Source organism: Panulirus ornatus, chromosome 41 (genome assembly GCF_036320965.1).
Source record: "Panulirus ornatus isolate Po-2019 chromosome 41, ASM3632096v1, whole genome shotgun sequence".
In the NCBI taxonomy this organism is placed as follows: domain Eukaryota; kingdom Metazoa; phylum Arthropoda; class Malacostraca; order Decapoda; family Palinuridae; genus Panulirus; species Panulirus ornatus.
This window is the reverse complement of record NC_092264.1, coordinates 20,239,351-20,259,851: the sequence shown is the minus strand read 5'-3', so window position 1 is coordinate 20,259,851 and position 20,501 is coordinate 20,239,351. Positions and strand designations below refer to the sequence as shown.

The following is a 20,501-nucleotide window of genomic DNA, read 5'->3' as shown; positions in this document are numbered from 1 at the left end:
TGTGTGGAAGTCGAGAACATTATCTTGGAAAGCAAAAATGGGTATGTTTGAAGGAATAGTGGTTCCAACAATGTTATATGGTTGCAAGGCATGGATAGAGTTGTGCAGAGGAGGGTGGATGTGCTGGAAATGAGATGCTTGAGGACAATATGTGGTGTGGGGTGGTTTGATCAAGTTAGTAATAATAGAGTCTGATAGATGTGTGGTAATAAAAAGAGTGTGGTTGAGAGAGCAGAGGAGGGTGTTTTGAAATGGTTTGGGCACATGGAGAGAATGAGCGAGGATAGATTGACAAAGAGGATATATGTGTCAGAGCTGAAGGGAATGAGGAGAAGTGGGAGATCAAATTAGAGGTGGAAAGATGAAGTGAAAAAGATTTTGTGTGATCGAGGCCAGAACATGCAGGAGGGTGAAAGGCGTGCAAGGAATAGTGTGAATTGGAACGATGTGGTATACCGGGGTTGACATGGTGTCAGTGGATTGAACCAGGGCATGTGAAGCGTCTAGGGTAAATCATGGAAAGTCCTGTGGGGCCAGGATGTGGAGAGGGAGCTGTGGTTTTGGTGCATTATTACCTGACAGCTAGAGACTGAGTGTGAACGAATGTGGCCTTTGTTGTCTTTTCCTAGCGCTACCTCGCACACATGAGGGGGGAAGGGGGATGTTATTTCATGTGTGGCGAGGTGGCGATGGGAATGAATAAAGGCAGACAGTATGAATTATGTACATGTGTATATATGTATTTTTCTGTATGTGTTTATATATGTATACATTTGAGATGTATAGGTATGTATATTTGCGTGTGTGGACATGTATGTATATACATGTATATGTGGGTGGGTTGGGCCATTCTTTCGTCTGTTTCCTTGCGCTACCTCACTAACGCGGGAGACAGCGACAAAGCAAGATAAATGAATAAATACATCTCTCTTACCTTTCATTACTTACCCAATCAAACCACCTCACACCACATATTGTCCTCATACATCTCATTTCTAACACAAACACCCTCCTCCGCACAACTCTATCTATAGCCCACGCCTCGCAATCATATAACATTGTTGGAATAACTATTCCTTCAAACATACCCCTTTTTGCTTTCCAAGAGAATGTTCTCGTCTTCCATACATTCTTCAACGCTCCCAGAACCTTCTCCCCCTCCCCACCCTATGACTCACTTCCACTTCCATGGTTCAATCCACTGCTAAATCCATTCCCAGATATTTAAAGCGCTTCACTTCCTCCAGTTTTTCTACATTCAAATTTACCTCCCAGTTGACTTGTCCCTGAACCCTACTGTACCTAATAAGCTTGCTCTTATTCACATTTACTCTCAACTTCCTCCTTTCAAACATTTGAACAAACTCAGTCACCAGCTTCTGCAGTTTCTCACCCGAATCAGCCACCAGCACTGTATCATCAGCGAACAACAACTGACTCACTTCCCAAGCCCTCTCATCCACAAGAGACTGCATACTTGCCCCTCTCTCCAAAACTCTTGCATTCACCTCCCTAACAACCCCATCCATAAACAAATTAAACAACACTGGAGACATCACACAACCCTGCCACAAACCTACATTCACTGAGAACCAATCATTTTCCTCTCTTCCTACTCGTACACATGCCTTACATCCTCGATAAAACCTTTTCACTGCATCTAGTAACTTGCCTCCCACACCATATACTCTTAATACCTTCCACAGAGCATCTCTATCAGCTCTTATTATATGCCTTCTCCAGATCCATAAATGCTACATACAAATCCATTTGTTTTTCTAAGTATTTCTCACGTACATTTTTCAAAGCAAACACCTGATCCACACATCCTCTACCACTTCTGAAACCACACTGCTCTTCCCCAATCTGATGCTCTGTACATGCCTTCACCCTCTCAATCAACATTTATTTTTTTTTTATTTTGCATTGTCGCTGTCTCCCGCGTTTGCGAGGTAGCGCAAGGAAACAGACGAAAGAAATGGCCCAACCCACCCCCATACACATCTATATACATACACGTCCACACACACAAATATACATACCTATACATCTCAATGTACACATATATATACACACACAGACACATACATATACACCCATGCACACAATTCACACTGTCTGCCTTTATTCATTCCCATAGCCACCTTGCCACACATGGAATACCATCACCCTCCCCCCTCATGTGTGCGAGGTAGCGCTAGGAAAAAGACAACAAAGGCCCCATTCGTTCACACTCATTCTCTAGCTGTCATGCAATAATGCCCGAAACCACAGCTCCCTTCCACATCCAGGCCCTACACAACTTTCCATGGTTTACCCCAGACGCTTCACATGCCCTGATGCAATCCACTGACAGCACGTCAACCCTGGTATACCACATCCATCCAATTCACTCTATTCCTTCCCTCCTTTCACCCTCCTGCATGTTCAGGCCCCGATCACTCAAAATCTTTTTCACTCCATCTTTCCACCTCCAATTTGGTCTCCCACTTCTCTTCGTTCCCCCCACCTCCGACACATATATCCTCTTGGTCAATCTTTCCTCACTCATTCTCTCCATGTGCCCAAACCATTTCAAAACACCCTCTTCTGCTCTCTCAACCACACTATTTTTATTTCCACACGTCTCTCTAACCCTTACATTACTTACTCGATCAAACCACCTCACACCACACATTGTCCTCAAACATCTCATTTCCAGCACATCCACCCTCCTGCACACAACTCTATCCATAGCCCACGCCTTGCAACCATACAACATTGTTGGAACCACTATTCCTTCAAACATACCCAATTTTGCTTTCCGAGATAATGTTCTCGACTTCCACACATTCTTCAAGGCTCCCAGGATTTTCACCCCCTCCCCCACCCTATGATTCACTTCCACTTCCATGGTTCCATCCGCTGCCAGATCCAGTCCCAGATATCTAAAGCACTTTACTTCCTCCAGTTTTAATCCATTCAAACTTACCTCCCAATTGACTTGACCCTCAACCCTACTGTACCTAATACTTACTCTTATTCACATTTATTCTTAACTTTCTTCTTTCACACACTTTACCAAACTCAGTCACCAGCTTCTGCAGTTTCTCACATGAATCAGCCACCAGCGCTGTATCATCAGCGAACAACAACTGACTCACTTTCCAAGCTCTCTCATCCCCAACAGACTTCATACTTGCCCCTCTTTCCAAAACTCTTGCATTCACCTCCCTAACAACCCCATCCATAAACAAATTAAACATCCATGGAAACATCACACACCCCTGCCGCAAACCTACATTCACTGAGAACCAATCACTTTCCTCTCTTCCTACACGTACACATGCCTTACATCCTCGATAAAAATTTTTCACTGCTTCTAACAACTTGCCTCCCACACCATATATTCTTAATACCTTCCACAGAGCATCTCTATCAACTCCATCATATGCCTTCTCCAGATCCATAAATGCTACATACATATCCATTTGCTTTTCTAAGTATTTCTCACATACATTCTTCAAAGCAAACACCTGATCCACACATCCTCTACCACTTCTGAAACCACACTGCTCTTCCCCAGTCTGATGCTCTGTACATGCCTTCACCCTCTCAATCAATACCCTCCCATATAATTTACCAGGAATACTCAACAAACTTATACCTCTGTAATTTGAGCACTCACTCTTATCCCCTTTGCCTTTGTACATTGGGACTATCCACGCATTCTGCCAATCCTCAGGCACCTCACCATGAGTCATGCATACATTAAATAACCTTACCAACCAGTCAACAAAGAGTCACCCCCTTTTTTTAATAAATTCCACTGCAATACCATCCAAACCTGCTGCCTTGCCGGCTTTCATCTTCCGCAAAACTTTTACTACCTCTTCTCTGTTTACCAAATCATTTTCCCCAACCCTCTCACTTTGCATACCACCTCGACCAAAATACCCTATATCTGCCTCCCTATCATCAAACACATTCAACAAACCTTCAAAATACTCACTCCATCTCCTTCTCACATCACCACTACTTGTCATCACCTCCCCATTAGCGCCCTTCACTGAAGTTTCCATTTGCTCCCTTGTCTTACGCACTTTATTTACCTCCTTCCAGAACATCTTTTTATTCTCCCTAAAATTTAATGATACTCTCTCACCCCAACTCTTATTTGCCCTCTGCTTCACCTCTTGCACCTTTTTCTTGACCTCCTGCCTCTTTCTTTTATACATCTCCCACTCAATTGCATTTTTTCCCTGCAAAAATCGTCCAAATGCCTCTCTCTTCTCTTTCACTAATAATCTTACTTCTTCATCCCACCACTCACTACCCTTTCTAATCAACCCACCTCCCACGCTTCTCATGCCACAAGCATCTTTTGTGCACTCCTTCCCTGATTCCCTAAATACATCCCATTCCTCCCCCACTCCCATTACTTCCATTGTTCTCACCTTTTTCCATTCTGTACTCAGTCTCTCCTAATACTTCCTCACACAAGTCTCTTTCCCAAGCTCACTTACTCTCACCACCCTCTTCACCCCAACATTCACTCTTCTTTTCTGAAAACCCCTACAAATCTTCACCTTCGCCTCCACAAGATAATGATGAGACATCCCTCCAGTTGCACCTCTCAGCACATTAACATCCAAAAGTCTCTCTTTCTCGCGCCTATCAATTAACACGTAATCCAATAACGCTCTCTGGCCATCTCTCCTACTTACATACCTATACTTATGTATATGTCGCTTTTTAAACCAGGTATTCCCAATCACCAGTCCTTTTTCAGCACATAAATCTACAAGCTTTTCACCATTTCCATTTACAACATTGAACACCCCATGTATACCAATTATTCCCTCAACTGCGACATTACTCACCTTTGCATTCAAATCACCCATCACTATAACCCGGTCTTGTGCATCAAAACCACTAAACACTTATTCAGCTGCTCCCAAAACACTTGCCTCTCATGATCTTTCTTCTCATGCCCAGGTGCATATGCACCAGTAATCACCCAACTCTCTCCATCAACTTTCAGTTTTACCCATATTAATCGAGAATTTACTTTCTTACATTCTATCACATACTCCCACAACTCCTGTTTCAGGAGTACTGCTACTCCTTCCCTTGCTCTTGTCCTCTCACTAACTCCTGACTTTACTCCCAAGACATTCCCAAACCACTCTTCCCCTTTGCCCTTGAGCTTCGTTTCACTCAGAGCCAAAACATCCAGGTTCCTTTCCTCAAACATACTACCTATCTCTCCTTTTTTCACATCTTGGTTACATCCACACTCATTTAGACACCCCAATCTAAGTCTACGAGGAGGATGAGCACTCCCCGCGTGACTCCTTCTGTTTTCCATTTTTAGAAAGTTAAAATTCAGGGAGGGGAGGACTTCTGGCCCCCCCCGCTCCCGTCACCTGTAGTCGCCTTCTACGACACGTGAGGAATGCGTGGAAGGTATTCTTTCACCCCTATCCCCAGGGATAATTTTTTATTTATTTATTTTACTTTGTCGCTGTCTCCCGCGTTAGCGAGGTAGCGCAAGGAAACAGACAAAAGAATGGCCCAACCCGCCCACATACACATGTTTATACATACATGTCCACACATGCACAATATACATACCTATACATCTCAATGTACACATATATATCCACACACAGACATATACATATATACACATGTACATAATTCATTTTTTGCAGGGAAAAAATGCAATTGAGTGGGAGATGTATAAAAGAAAGAGACAGGAGGTCAAGAGAAAAGTGCAAGAGGTGAAAAAAAGGGCAAATGAGAGTTGGGGTGAGAGAGTATCATTAAATTTTAGGGAGAATAAAAAGAGTGTTCTGGAAGGAGGTAAATAAAGTGCGTAAGACAAGGGAGCAAATGGGAACTTCAGTGAAGGGTGCAAATGGGGAGGTGAAAACAAGTAGTGGTGATGTGAGAAGGAGATGGAGTGAGTATTTTGAAGGTTTGTTGAATGTGTTTGATGATAGAGTGGCAGATATAGGGTGTTTTGGTCGAGGTGGTGTGCAAAGTGAGAGGGTTAGGGAAAATGATTTGGTAAACAGAGAAGAGGCAGTGAAAGCTTTTCGGAAGATGAAAGCCGGCAAGGCAGCAGGTTTGGATGGTATTGCAGTGGAATTTATTAAAAAAGGGGGTGACTGTATTGTTGACTGGTTGGTAAGGTTATTTAATGTATGTATGACTCATGGTGAGGTGCCTGAGGATTGGCGGAATGCGTGCATAGTGCCATTGTACAAAGGCAAAGGGGATAAGAGTGAGTGCTCAAATTACAGAGGTATAAGTTTGTTGAGTATTCCTGGTAAATTATATGGGAGGGTATTGATTGAGAGGGTGAAGGCATGTACAGAGCATCAGATTGGGGAAGAGCAGTGTGGTTTCAGAAGTGGTAGAGGATGTGTGGATCAGGTGTTTGCTTTGAAGAATGTATGTGAGAAATACTTAGAAAAGCAAATGGATTTGTATGTAGCATTTATGGATCTGGAGAAGGCATATGATAGAGTTGATAGAGATGCTCTGTGGAAGGTATTAAGAATATATGGTGTGGGAGGAAAGTTGTTAGAAGCAGTGAAAAGTTTTTATCGAGGATGTAAGGCATGTGTACGTGTAGGAAGAGAGGAAAGTGATTGGTTCTCAGTGAATGTAGGTTTGCGGCAGGGGTGTGTGATGTCTCCATGGTTGTTTAATTTGTTTATGGATGGGGTTGTTAGGGAGGTAAATGCAAGAGTTTTGGAAAGAGGGGCAAGTATGAAGTCTGTTGGGGATGAGAGAGCTTGGAAAGTGAGTCAGTTGTTGTTCGCTGATGATACAGCGCTGGTGGCTGATTCATGTGAGAAACTGCAGAAGCTGGTGACTGAGTTTGGTAAAGTGTGTGGAAGAAGAAAGTTAAGAGTAAATGTGAATAAGAGCAAGGTTATTAGGTACAGTAGGGTTGAGGGTCAAGTCAATTGGGAGGTGAGTTTGAATGGAGAAAAACTGGAGGAAGTGAAGTGTTTTAGATATCTGGGAGTGGATCTGGCAGCGGATGTAACCATGGAAGCGGAAGTGGATCATAGGGTGGGGGAGGGGGCGAAAATTCTGGGGGCCTTAAAGAATGTGTGGAAGTCGAGAACATTATCTCGGAAAGCAAAAATGGGTATGTTTGAAGGAATAGTGGTTCCAACAATGTTATATTGTTACGAGGCGTGGGCTATGGATAGAGTTGTGCGCAGGAGGATGGATGTGCTGGAAATGAGATGTTTGAGGACAATGTGTGGTGTGAGGTGGTTTGATCGAGTGAGTAACGTAAGGGTAAGAGAGATGTGTGGAAATAAAAAGAGCGTGGTTGAGAGAGCAGAAGAGGGTGTTTTGAAGTGGTTTGGGCACATGGAGAGAATGAGTGAGGAAAGATTGACCAAGAGGATATATGTGTCGGAGGTGGAGGGAACGAGGAGAAGAGGGAGACCAAATTGGAGGTGGAAAGATGGAGTGAAAAAGATTTTGTGTGATCGGGGCCTGAACATGCAGGAGGGTGAAAGGAGGGCAAGGAATAGAGTGAATTGGAGCGATGTGGTATACCGGGGTTGATGTGCTGTCAGTGGATTGAATCAAGGCATGTGAAGCGTCTGGGGTAAACCATGGAAAGCTGTGTAGGTATGTATATTTGCGTGTGTGGACGTATGTATATACATGTGTATGGGGGGGGTTGGGCCATTTCTTTCGTCTGTTTCCTTACGCTACCTCGCAAACGCGGGAGACAGCGACAAAGTATGATAAAATATAAAAAATAACATAATTCATACTGTCTGCCTTTATATGTTCCCATTGCCACCTCGCCACACATGGAATAACAACCCCCTCCCCCCTCATGTGTGTGAGGTAGCGCTAGGAAAATCACCAAAGGCCCCATTTGTTCACACTCAGTCTCTAGCTGTTCATGTAATAATGCACCGAAACCACAGCTCCCTTTCCACATCCAGGCCCCACACACTTTGCATGGTTTACCCCAGACGCTTCACATGCCCTGATTCAATCCATTGACAGCACGTCGACCCCGGTATACAACATCGTTCCAATTCACTCTATTCCTTGCACGCCTTTCACCCTCCTGCATGTTCAGGCCCCGATCACTCAAAATCTTTTTCACTCCATCTTTCCACCTACAATTTGGTCTCCCACTTCTTGTTCCCTCCACCTCTGACACATATATCCTCTTGGTCAATCTTTCCCCACTCATTCTCTCCATGTGACCAAACCATTTCAAAACACCCTCTTCTGCTCTCTCAACCACACTCTTTATTTCCACACATCTCTCTTACCCTTACATTACTTACTCGATCAAACCACCTCACACCACATATTGTCCTCAAACATCTCATTTCCAGCACATCCACCCTCCTGCGCACAACTCTATCCATAGCCCACGCCTCGCAACCATACAACATTGTTGGAACCACTATTCCTTCAAACATACCCATTTTTGCTTTCCGAGATAATGTTCTCGACTTCCAAACATTCTTCAAGGCTCCCAGAATTTTCGCCCCCTCCCCCACCCTATGATTCACTTCCGCTTCCATGGTTCCATCCACTGCAAGATCCACTCCCAGATATCTAAAACACTTCACATCCTCTAGCTTTTCTCCATTCAAACTTACCTCCCAATTGACTTGACCCTCAACCCTACTGTACCTAATAACCTTGCTCTTATTCACATTTACTCTTAACTTTCTTCTTTCACACACTTTACCAGACTCAGTCACCAGCTTCTGCAGTTTCTTACATGAATCAGCCACCAGCGCTGTATCATCAGCGGACAACAACTGACTCACTTCCCAAGCTCTCTCATTCACAACAGACTTCATACTTGCCCCTCTTTCCAAAACTCTTGCATTCACCTCCCTAACAACCCCATCCATAAACAAATTAAACAACCATGGAGACATCACACACCCCTGCTGCAAACCTACATTCACTGAGAACCAATCACTTTCCTCTCTTCCTACATGGACACATGCCTTACATCCTTGATAAAAACTTTTCACTGCTTCTAACAATGTGCCTTCCACACCATATATTCTTAAAACCTTCCACAGAGCATCTCTATCAACTCTATCATATGCCTTCTCCAGATCCATAAATGCTACATACAAATCCATTTGTTTTTCTAAGTATTTCTCACATACATTCTTCAAAGCAAACACCTGATCCACACATCCTCTACCACTTCTGAAACCACACTGCTCTTCCCCAATCTGATGCTCTGTACATGCCTTCACCCTCTCAATCAATACCCTCCCATATAGTTTACCAGGAATACTCAGCAAACTTATACCTCTGTAATTTGAGCACTCACTCTTATCCCCTTTGCCTTTGTACAATAGCACTCTCCACGCATTCTGCCAATCCTCAGGCACCTCATCATGAATCATACATACATTAAATAACCTTACCAACCAGTCAACAATACAGTCACCCCCTTTTTTAATAACTTCCACCGCAATACCATCCAAACCTGCTGCTTTGCTGGCTTTCATCTTCCGTAAAGCTTTTACTACCTCTTCTCTGTTTACCAAATCACTTTCCCTAACCCTCTCACTTTGCACACCACCTCGACCAAAACACCCTATATCTGCCACTCTATCATCAAACACATTCAACAAACCTTCAAAATACTCACTCCATCTCCTTCTCACATCACCACTACTTGTTATCACCTCCCCATTTGCGCCCTTCACTGAAGTTCCCATTTGCTCCCTTGTCTTACGCACTTTATTTACCTCCTTCCAGAACATCTTTTTATTCTCCCTAAAATTCAATGATACTCTCTCACCCCAACTCTCATTTGCCCTTTTTTTCACCTCTTGCACATTTCTCTTGACCTCCTGTCTCTTTCTTTTATACATCTCCCACTCAATTGCATTTTTTCCCTGCAAAAATCGTCCAAATGCCTCTCTCTTCTCTTTCACTAATGCTCTTACTTCTTCATCCCACCACTCACTACCGTTTCTAATCAACCCACCTCCCACTCTTCTCATGCCACAAGCATCTTTTGCGCAATCCATCACTGATTGCCTAAATACATCCCATTCCTCCCCCACTCCCCTTGCTTCCATTGTTCTCACCTCTTTCCATTCTGTACTCAGTCTCTCCTGGTACTTCCTCACACAGGTCTCCTTCTCAAGCTCACTTACTCTCACCACCCTCTTCACCCCAACATTCACTCTTCTTTTCTGAAAACCCATACAGATCTTCACCTTAGCCTCCACAAGATAATGATCAGACATCCCTCCAGTTGCACCTCTCAGCACATTAACATCCAAAAGTCTCTCTTTCGCACGCCTGTCAATTAACACGTAATCCAATAATTCTCTCTGGCCATCTCTCCTACTTACATAAGTATACTTATGTATATCTCGCTTTTTAAACCAGGTATTCCCAATCATCAGTCCTTTTTCAGCACATAAATCTACAAGCTCTTCACCATTTCCATTTACAACACTGAACACCCCATGTATACCAATTATTCCCTCAACTGCCACATTACTCACCTTTGCATTCAAATCACCCATCACTATAACCCGGTCTCGTGCATCAAAACCACTAACACACTCATTCAGCTGCTCCCAAAACACTTGCCTCTCATGATCTTTCTTCTCATGCCCAGGTGCATATGCACCAATAATCACCCACCTCTCTCCATCAACTTTCAGTTTTACCCATATTAATCGAGAATATACTTTCTTACACTCTATCACATACTCCCACAACTCCTGTTTCAGGAGTATTGCTACTCCTTCCCTTGCTCTTGTCCTCTCACTAACCCCTGACTTTACTCCCCAGACATTCCCAAACCACTCTTCCCCTTTACCCTTGAGCTTTGTTTCACTCAGAGCCAAAACATCCAGGTTCCTTTCCTCAAACATACTACCTATCTCTCCTTTTTTCACATCTTGGTTACATCCACACACATTTAGGCACCCCACTCTGAGCCTTCGAGGAGGATGAGCACTCCCCGCGTGATTCCTTCTTCTGTTTCCCATTTTAGAAAGTTAATACAAGGAGGGGAGGATTTCTGGCCCCCCGCTCCCGTCCCCTCTAGTCGCTTTCTACGACACGCGAGGAATACATGGGAAGTATTCTTTCACCTCTATCCCCAGGGATAATATACATATACATATACATATACACATACACACACATACACATACATACGCACATATACACACACACACACATACATATATATACATATGAAAAATGTAAGAAACAATTTAGAAAACTGAAACTTCTAGCTTGAAATGAATGGAAAAAAATGAATATATATATATATATATATATATATATATATATATATATATATATATATATATATATATATATATATATATATATAAATAATGTATATATATATATATATTTTTTTTTTTTTTTTTTTTTTTTTTTTTTTTTATACCTCGTCGCTGTCTCCCGCGGTTGCGAGGTAGCGCAAGGAAACAGACGAAAGAAATGGCCCAAACCCCCCATACACATGTACATACACACGTCCACACACGCAAATATACATACCTACACAGCTTTCCATGGTTTACCCCGGACGCTTCACATGCCTTGATTCAATCCACTGACAGCACGTCAACCCCTGTATACCACATCGTTCCAATTCACTCTATTCCTTGCCCTCCTTTCACCCTCCTGCATGTTCAGGCCCCGATCACACAAAATCCTTTTCACTCCATCTTTCCACCTCCAATTTGGTCTCCCTCTTCTCCTCGTTCCCTCCACCTCCGACACATATATCCTCTTGGTCAATCTTTCCTCACTCATTCTCTCCATGTGCCCAAACCATTTCAAAACACCCTCTTCTGCTCTCTCAACCACGCTCTTTTTATTTCCACACATCTCTCTTACCCTTACGTTACTTACTCGATCAAACCACCTCACACCACACATTGTCCTCAAACATCTCATTTCCAGCACATCCATCCTCCTGCGCACAACTCTATCCATAGCCCACGCCTCGCAACCATACAACATTGTTGGAACCACTATTCCTTCAAACATACCCATTTTTGCTTTCCGAGATAATGTTCTCGACTTCCACACATTTTCAAGGCTCCCAAAATTTTCGCCCCCTCCCCCACCCTATGATCCACTTCCGCTTCCATGGTTCCATCTGCTGCCAGATCCACTCCCAGATATCTAAAACACTTCACTTCCTCCAGTTTTTCTCCATATATATATATATATATATATATATATATATATATATATATATATATATACACACATATATGCATACATATACACACATACACACACATACACACACATATATATATATATATATATATATATACATATATGAAAAATGCAAGAAACAATTTGGAAAACCGAAACATCCAGCTTGAAATGAAATGAAAAATCGAATGCCACACAATGGTTCAACCCCTGGCTATGGAAAAGGGTAATGCACAATTTATTTGCACAAACGTCAATAGTAGTTTTCATCGATTTAACCACTGTATCCTACTGCCTGGTCCACTTCTCTTATCATGAAACTGGAATATTGGCTTATGTTTCTCAGTTGTCTTCATTACACAAAGTACAACCATATCTTGGATCCATGAGGGTAGGTAGTTGGTCATCCGCCATAATAAAGCCTTGACAGACCAAAAGTTTATCTGGACCTCAACTTTTCCAGTACATTCATGAAAAACACCTTTTTTCTTTCCATCTCTATCACTTTGAAAAAAAAATGCTCTCTTTGTTCACATTTCAATGAAAGAATAAGCTTCAATGTCTAAGCTACATTCTTTTCCAATTTCACTATTTTCTTGTCAGAGCACCATTTATGAAAACTATCACTCCAGTAACACAACTATAAACATTTACTTCCCCTTTAAAAAAGTTCTGGTGAAGTCTGTCTCAATACACTGTGGGTCACTCTACCACCTGGCGAGGTTTGTGTTGCAATGGTTCTTAATTGACAAAAGTAGTAGCATCACTGGTGGGCGGAAGAACATTCTTGTAACCAATACCCTCCCATATAATTTCCCAGGAGTGCTCAACAAACTTATACCTCTGTAATTTGAACACTCACCTTTATCCCCTTTGCATTTGTACAATGGCGTTATGCATGCATTCCTCCAATCCTCAGGAACTTCACCATGGGCCATACTTACATTGAATATCTTCAACGAGTCAACAACATAGTCACCCCCTTTTTTAATGAATTCCATTGCAATACCATCCAAATCCGCCGCCTTACCTGCTTTCATCTACCGCAAAGCTTTCACTACCTCTTCTCTGTTTACCAAATCATTCTCTCTGACCCTCTCACTTCGCACACCACCTCAACCAAAACACCCTATATCTGCCACTCTGTCATCAAACTCATTCAACAAACCTTCAAAATACTCATCATTTCTTTCTCATATGACTACTACTTTTTATTGCCTCTCCATTAGCCTCCTTTACTGATGTTCCCATTTGTTCTCTTGTCTTACGCACTTTATTTACCTCCTTCCAAAACATCTTTTTATCCTTCCTAATATTTAATGATACCCTCTCACCCCAACTCTCAATTTGCCTTCTTTTTCACCTCTTGCACCTTTCTCTTGACCTCCTACCTCTTTCTTTTATACATCTCCCAGTCATTTGCACTATTTCCCTGCAAAAATCGACTGAAGAAGTTATTGGTGTTCTCCAGGTTTCTGCCTATAGAAGTGTTTAGTGATCTCCATATTTCTGACTGTAGAAGTGTTTGGTTATCCCTGGGGATAGGGGAGAAAGAATACTTCCCACGTATTCCCTGCGTGTCGTAGAAGGCGACTAAAAGGGGAGGGAGCAGGGGGGGGCTGGAAATCCTCCCCTCTCATTTTTTTTAATTTTCCAAAAGAAGAAACAGAGAAGGGGGCCAGGTGAGGATATTCCTTCAAAGGCCCAGTCCTCTGTTCTTAACACTAACTCGCTAACACGGGAAATGGCAAATAGCTTGAAAAAAAAAGAAAGAAGTGTTTGGTCATCTCCAAATTTCTACCCGTAAAAGTGTTTGGTGATCTCTAAATTTCTGGCTGTAGAAGTGTTTGGTGTTTTCCCTACTTCTGGCTGTAGAAATGTTTGAGAAATTCTGTACATGTAAACTTCAGGATCCGGGACTTTGAGTTCAGGAATATGCAAGGAATTTGGCCTCTAGTGATGTTAGATCTGTTTTTCTATCTTTTATTAGTTTTTGTAATATGAGGTGTAAGATTTTGCTTTAGTATAAGAGCCAATACACCTGGAGAAACCCTCACCTGTCTCAATACAATAGTAACTATAGATGTTTGTCTTGGTTGATTTTTATGCTGAGTTTCTTTTTCAAATATTTGAGTGGTTGATAGGATATTTCACCTGTTAATTATATGATATTTTCATAGTGAAGGTATGGTTTATGGAAGTAGTCATGGGAATGATATCAAATCTTACTGTCAGAGGTTGGGGCTTCAGGTCAGGGAGTTGAATCATTGGTTTCTTAAACTATGAAAAAACATTTGTCTTTCATAGAGTTGTGCAATCATCCTGTTTTTGTATTTCCCTTCCTTCCTCTATTTTCTTTTCAAAAACTATTTTGACCCCCTTTAGTAACAGGCTGTAATAGTTAGTGAATGATGTTGGCTGTTTACTTGACTTTACCTAATCTCCATACCTTGATGTTATAGGCAAGTTTTTGCATGGTTGTTTGGTAAGGGTGAATGAACATATGTCAAACTTATAGTATGTTATTAGCTGAAGAGGGTCAATCCTCAATGTTACAGGTTATTTTTAGGGGTAGAACTGGTGTTTTAGCCCCCAGCCTTAACCCACTGAGCACATTTTCTCTGATAATGGTAGGGCTGTGCCAACAATAAATGAAACTATGTTTCCATTTTCTTAGATTTCACTTTTTATTTCATATTTTGTCATTGTTACTCTTGGGGAATTAGAAAATTTAGTGAGATCTTGATACAGGTAAGTGTTCAAATTTTCAAAAGATTATATGCCCTCAAATTGGAGATAATGAATACATGACATACAACATGCATTTTTCTTTTGATATCTTTGCAGATGTGGTGAGGGTTGTCAACTTACAAGGGAGAATTAAAGAAAGGAAAAAACAGACCTCAGAACTTAGATTTGATTTCAACGTAGATTCAATAGGTAAGATTTTTACATCTAGAATAGAATGTTTACTCCATATTGGTATTATGTATGAAAAGAAGTTCCACACATTTGGAACCTCTTCCAGATAAAGTCTCTTTGTATATGTTTCTTTTTATTTTTCAGTGTGCTTAACTGATAGTGTGCTAGCATTTCACGAGCATGGGATGCAAGGTCGAAGCTTTAAGAATGGTGAAGTCACTCAAGAAATAATTGATAGTTCAAGGATATTCAGATTACTTGGTTCAGACAGGTAGGTTATCTTTATAAATTAGGTGTTATGAGTGTTGCACCAATATTTCATCTGATACTCAGGTATCATTTGTGAGATGGACCTTGAAACCCAAAAACTTTTCATATATAGTTTTTCTTAGATGATGGACCAAAATACACAATGTTGTGTAATGGCACATCACTAATGTGGTAAATAAATGTGTTATGATTAAGTCTCATTCAATAATGATACTTGAACTGAATTTTAAGTTTCTTCTCAGGAAGATATTGAATTTCTAAGAAATAGGAATCAAATTAAATTTGTTTTCAAGCAAGCCAGTATGCCTGATCAACAAGCTTTTAAACGCTACTATGCAGACAACCTTTCATTATTTTTTCATTAGCCACATTCATGGTGATGCATCACTTGCTGAGCCATACCCAGACTTTTGACAATTCATCAGTGAGTGCTATTTTGTACCACTCTTATTTCATCAGTTTTGTTTCATTTTGTCCTTTTACTTCTTAAACTGCTCCCATAATTATCTGACACTCCCAGGAGGACTAATAATGTCACATAAAGATCTGAATTTTCCCATATCTGTTTGAGTATCCGGTTGACTTATCATACTGAACGTAGTGTATAGAGGTCTCTTCCATCACCAGTAAGGTACGAGAAAAACTTCTACTCCCCATAGTACCCCTGCAACCACTTTTATAGGGGCACATCCATCAATCTGTAGGTTGTGCATACACAGTGCACAGCCATCAACCTGCAGGTTGTGCATTAACAGTGGACAACCATTGACATACAGCTTGTGCATACACAGTTCCTAATGACATGCAGCATGTGCATACACAGTGCACAACCTTCGACCTTCAGGTTGTGCATACTTAGTGACCCCATAGTAAATATGTTGAGTGTTGGGTTTCCTAGATGATGAGAAGGAACACATCCCCTTCATATGTTGATGAGGAAAGCAAAAAAGAGTATCATGAGAAATGTAAAGAAATATGTAACTTAGTGCTGTTAGTAAGATTATGTAAAAAGGAAAAGGCCAATATCTATGTACCCCACCACACTCATACTTTGTTCATGTGAAAAGAATTATGTAATAACTGGGCCTAATTTTTTCATGCAATATTGTGGTGATGAAGGACTTTTGAAATGCATGATTTTAAGGGATTGAAATATTTAAAGAAAAAACACCTTTGATGTATTCTTCATACAAGAAAGTCGCTCTTCCTGTTCACACTTATTTTTAACATGAATATTGTCATAAGTAGAGGGAGGCATTGCCCAACTCCATTAGGGCAACCTTTTTGAAAAATTCTGTGGTATAGCGGTTAGCATTCCTGATCTTGAAGCATTTATGGACTGCCTAGGGTTGAGCACATAGATTCGAATCCTTGTTGTGACAGTCAGTTCACAGTCATTCGAGCTGCTCCTCCACCCCTTGGAATTGGTTGATAAAATGGGTATCTGATTCAGGCTAGGGAAGAGAGTAGAGTGAAGATTGGTCTGCGGGAGGGATATGTGATGTCACCATGGTTGTTTAATTTGTTTATGAATGGGTTGGTGAGGGAGGTAAATGCAAGAGCTTTGGAGAGAGGGGTGAATATGCAGTCTGTTGGGGATGGGAGGGCCTGGGAAGTGAGTCAGTTGTTCAGCAATGATACAGCTCTAGTGGCTGATTTGTGTGAGAAAAAAACTGCAGAAGTTAGTGATTGAGTTTGGAAAAGATTGTGAAAGGGGAAAGTTGAGAGTAAATGTGAATAAGAGCAAGAATATGAGCAAAGTTATTAGGTTCAGCAGGGTTAAGGGACAAGTTAGTTAGGATGTAATTTTAAATAGAGAAAAATTGGAGTAAGTAAAGAGTCTTAGATATCTGGGAGTGGACTTGGCAGCAAATGAACCATGGAAGCAGAAGCAAGTCATAGGGTAGGGAAGGAGGCAAAGGTTCTGGGAGCAATGAAGAATATGTGGAAAAGAGAAAGCTATCTCGGAGAGCAAAAACAGGTATGTTTGAAGGAATAGTAGTTTCAACAATATTATATGGTTGCGAGCCATGGGCTATGAATAGGGTTGTGCAGAGGAGGGTAGATATATTGAAAATGAAATGTTTGAGGACAATATGTGGTGTGAGGTGGTTTGATTGAGTAAGTGATGAAAAGGCAAGAGAGATGTGCAGTGATAATAAGAGTGTGGTTGAGAGAGCAGAAGAGGGAGTGTTGAAATTGTTTGGACTTATGGAGAGAATGAGTGAGGAAAGGTTGACAAAGAAAATATGTGTCAGAGGTGGAGGGAACAGGAAGTAGGAGACCAGATTGAAGGTGGAAGGGTGGAGTGAAAAAGATTTTGGGTGACCGGGGCCTGAACATGCAGAAGGGTGAGAGGCGTGCACGGAATAGGGTGAATTGGAACAATGTTGTATACTGTGGTTGATGTACTGTCAATGGACCAAACCAGGGGATGTGAAATATCCAGGTTAAACCATGAAAAGGTCTATGGAACCTGGATGTAGAAAGGGAGCTGTGTTTTCGGTGCATTACACATGACAGCTAGAGACTGAGCATTAGCAGCTGTGGCCTTTCTTCATCTGTTTCCCGGCACTACCTCTGATGCAGGGGGAAGTGATGTTGTTTCCTGTGAGGTGGGGTAGCGCCATGAATGAATTAGGGCAAGTGGTTATAATGTGTACAGTCAGGTAACAAAGAATATGGACACAATTAGCAATTTCTGGCAACATCCCCAATAGTAAACACAGAAATGGTAGTGAAATGTCATGAATGGAGGGGTAACATTTGTGTCGTAGTGTATGATTGGTTGATGTATTGCAGTCTTAGTCACTGCCATGTAGAGATATTTTGAGGAGGTTTCTGTGTATGAATACTCAATGTAATAGATGTGAATGTTATTTATATGTATATCCTGTGTAATATGTTAGTATAATATCTATCCATTACAAACAATTTATTAGTTTTATTCGGAATTATGACTGATATTTAGGGCACTGTGCAACTAAAAGTATTTGTGGAGTCAGCAGTATCTGTATAGGATGTGGGTTCACTACGAGACTGAAGCCTCAAATGTTTGATTGATTCTTAGCAATTGAAATACTTTATTCATCAGTGCCTTCATCTGCATGCCTTATTGATGTGTATATCACTGATATATGGCATTGTTGTTGATAATCTTTGTCACTTAGTTACGTTCTCAGTAAATACAAGGTGCCTCCCTTGAAGATGGACAGAGCTTCATTGAGCACGTACACACTTATTATTTGCTATTCCTTTATTCAAGAGGTAAAATGATCTATGTTGTTACTTAACTGATTTTTGCTCAATCCATGATAAAAGCAGATTGTGGCCCTGATACTCAAAGCATTCTTCTTGGGACCTCTACCCTCTCACTCTACAGCCTCTTCAATGAGCTAGTCTCACACAAGAACTGATCTCCCAGTTAGCCTCACATTGGCACTCTCGTCCCACATCATCTTCCCTAATCTTGTCCATCCTTCTTTATTAACAATATTGACAATACCTCAGTTTGCGTTCAATCACAAAATTTGCTTGTTGAAGTAATGTTTTGAAAATGTTGTGTTGATAAAGTGGTTATCTGTCTCCCCACAGTTGAAATCAATGAAATTCTAATGAACTCCTCCTCTGGGGATGAGTGCAATTTCAAGTTAGTGTAAATGCCCTTACTCATAGATTAAGAGTTGCTTGATCCCTCGCACATGTTAGGAGGTAGACCCACTATAATGATTAACTCCAAAGAGCTGATGGACATTTTATTCTTTTGTACTGGATGATTTTAATTCATTTACACATTGAGGGTTTACACTTATGCTGGGTGCCGTTTCCCTTCTGACGAGTTTGATTGCGTACCAACAGTCTGAGTAAAATAATCTGGTGTTAGCTCGAGTAAAATACTTAAGTCACATGCAGTGCCACTCATAGCACTCCCTTCTCTCATTTTTCTTTCCCCCCTTGCTACAACCTTTGTAACTTTAAGAGCTAGGAGTATAAGCATTTCAGGAGCACTAATTGACTTTCCCCCTTTTCTCCTATTGTTGCTGTTTTTTCCTTACTATTTTTTCTTTTGTTTTATGGGAAGGATTGTCCATGCTGTGTTGGTTACTGTAAAAAAAAAGGTTATGTACGTATGGGATTTTGAGTGATCGGGGCCTGAACATGCAGGAGGGTGAAAGGCGGGCAAGGAATAGAGTGAATTGGAACGATGTGGTATACCAGGGTCGACATGCTGTCAATGGATTGAACCAGGGCATGTGAAGCGTCTGGGGTAAATCATGGAAAGTTCTGTGGGGCCTGGATGTGGAGAGGGAGCTGTGGTTTCGGTGCATTATTGCATGACAGCTAGAGACTGAGTGTGAATGAATGGGGCCTTTTTTGTCTTTTCCTAGCACTACCTCGCACACATGAGGGGGGAGGGGGTTGTTATTTCATGTGTGGCGAGGTGGCGATAGGAATGAATACAGGCAGACAGTACGAGTTATGTACATGTGTATATATGTATATGTCTATGTGTGTATATATATGTATACGTTGAGATGTATAGGTGTGTATATTTGCGTGTGTGGACATGTATGTATATACAGGTGTATGTGGGTGGGTTGGGCCATTCTTTTGTCTGTTTCCTTGTGCTGCCTCACTAACGTGGGAGACAGCGACAAACCAAAATGAAATAACGTATGGGAAAGTTACTGAGGTTACAATAATTGCATTTTGCATACATAGTGTCCTTACAAATTAAAAGTGAATTTGTTAAGCATTAGGATGAAAAAAAGTGCCAGGTTTATTTCTTGTAAGTGTTTTGTTTTTCTTCCAGGCGTAGGCTCTGATTGATAATCAACACCATCGCATTTCCTCATGTTTGATTATGTTGTCTATGTTGATGGAAATGTCGTCCAAAGGTTTGCTACATTATTATGCTTCTCTCACAAGAGGTCACATCCATATATACTGTAACAGGTTTTTTAAAGCTAACTACTATTCTCCACTCAACGAAGACGAAGGTCTTAGTTGTTGTCACTTGAGGACAGCATAGGCACAGTTGAAGCATAAAATGGATATACATGATGAGTGATTATGAA

The 20,501-nt window shown here is 41.3% G+C and overlaps 1 protein-coding gene across 1 annotated transcript in view; it reads left to right on the top strand.

Moving 5' to 3' along the window:
- The window catches only part of hppy (MAP4K3-like protein hppy), a 566,945-nt gene that overhangs the window by 483,241 nt on the left and 63,203 nt on the right, over positions 1–20,501 (top strand). Inside the window, exons 21-22 of the mRNA XM_071686180.1 lie at positions 15,079–15,171; positions 15,298–15,424. Coding sequence (XP_071542281.1) covers positions 15,079–15,171; positions 15,298–15,424 — 220 coding nt within the window. The remainder of the gene's footprint in view (positions 1–15,078; positions 15,172–15,297; positions 15,425–20,501) is intronic.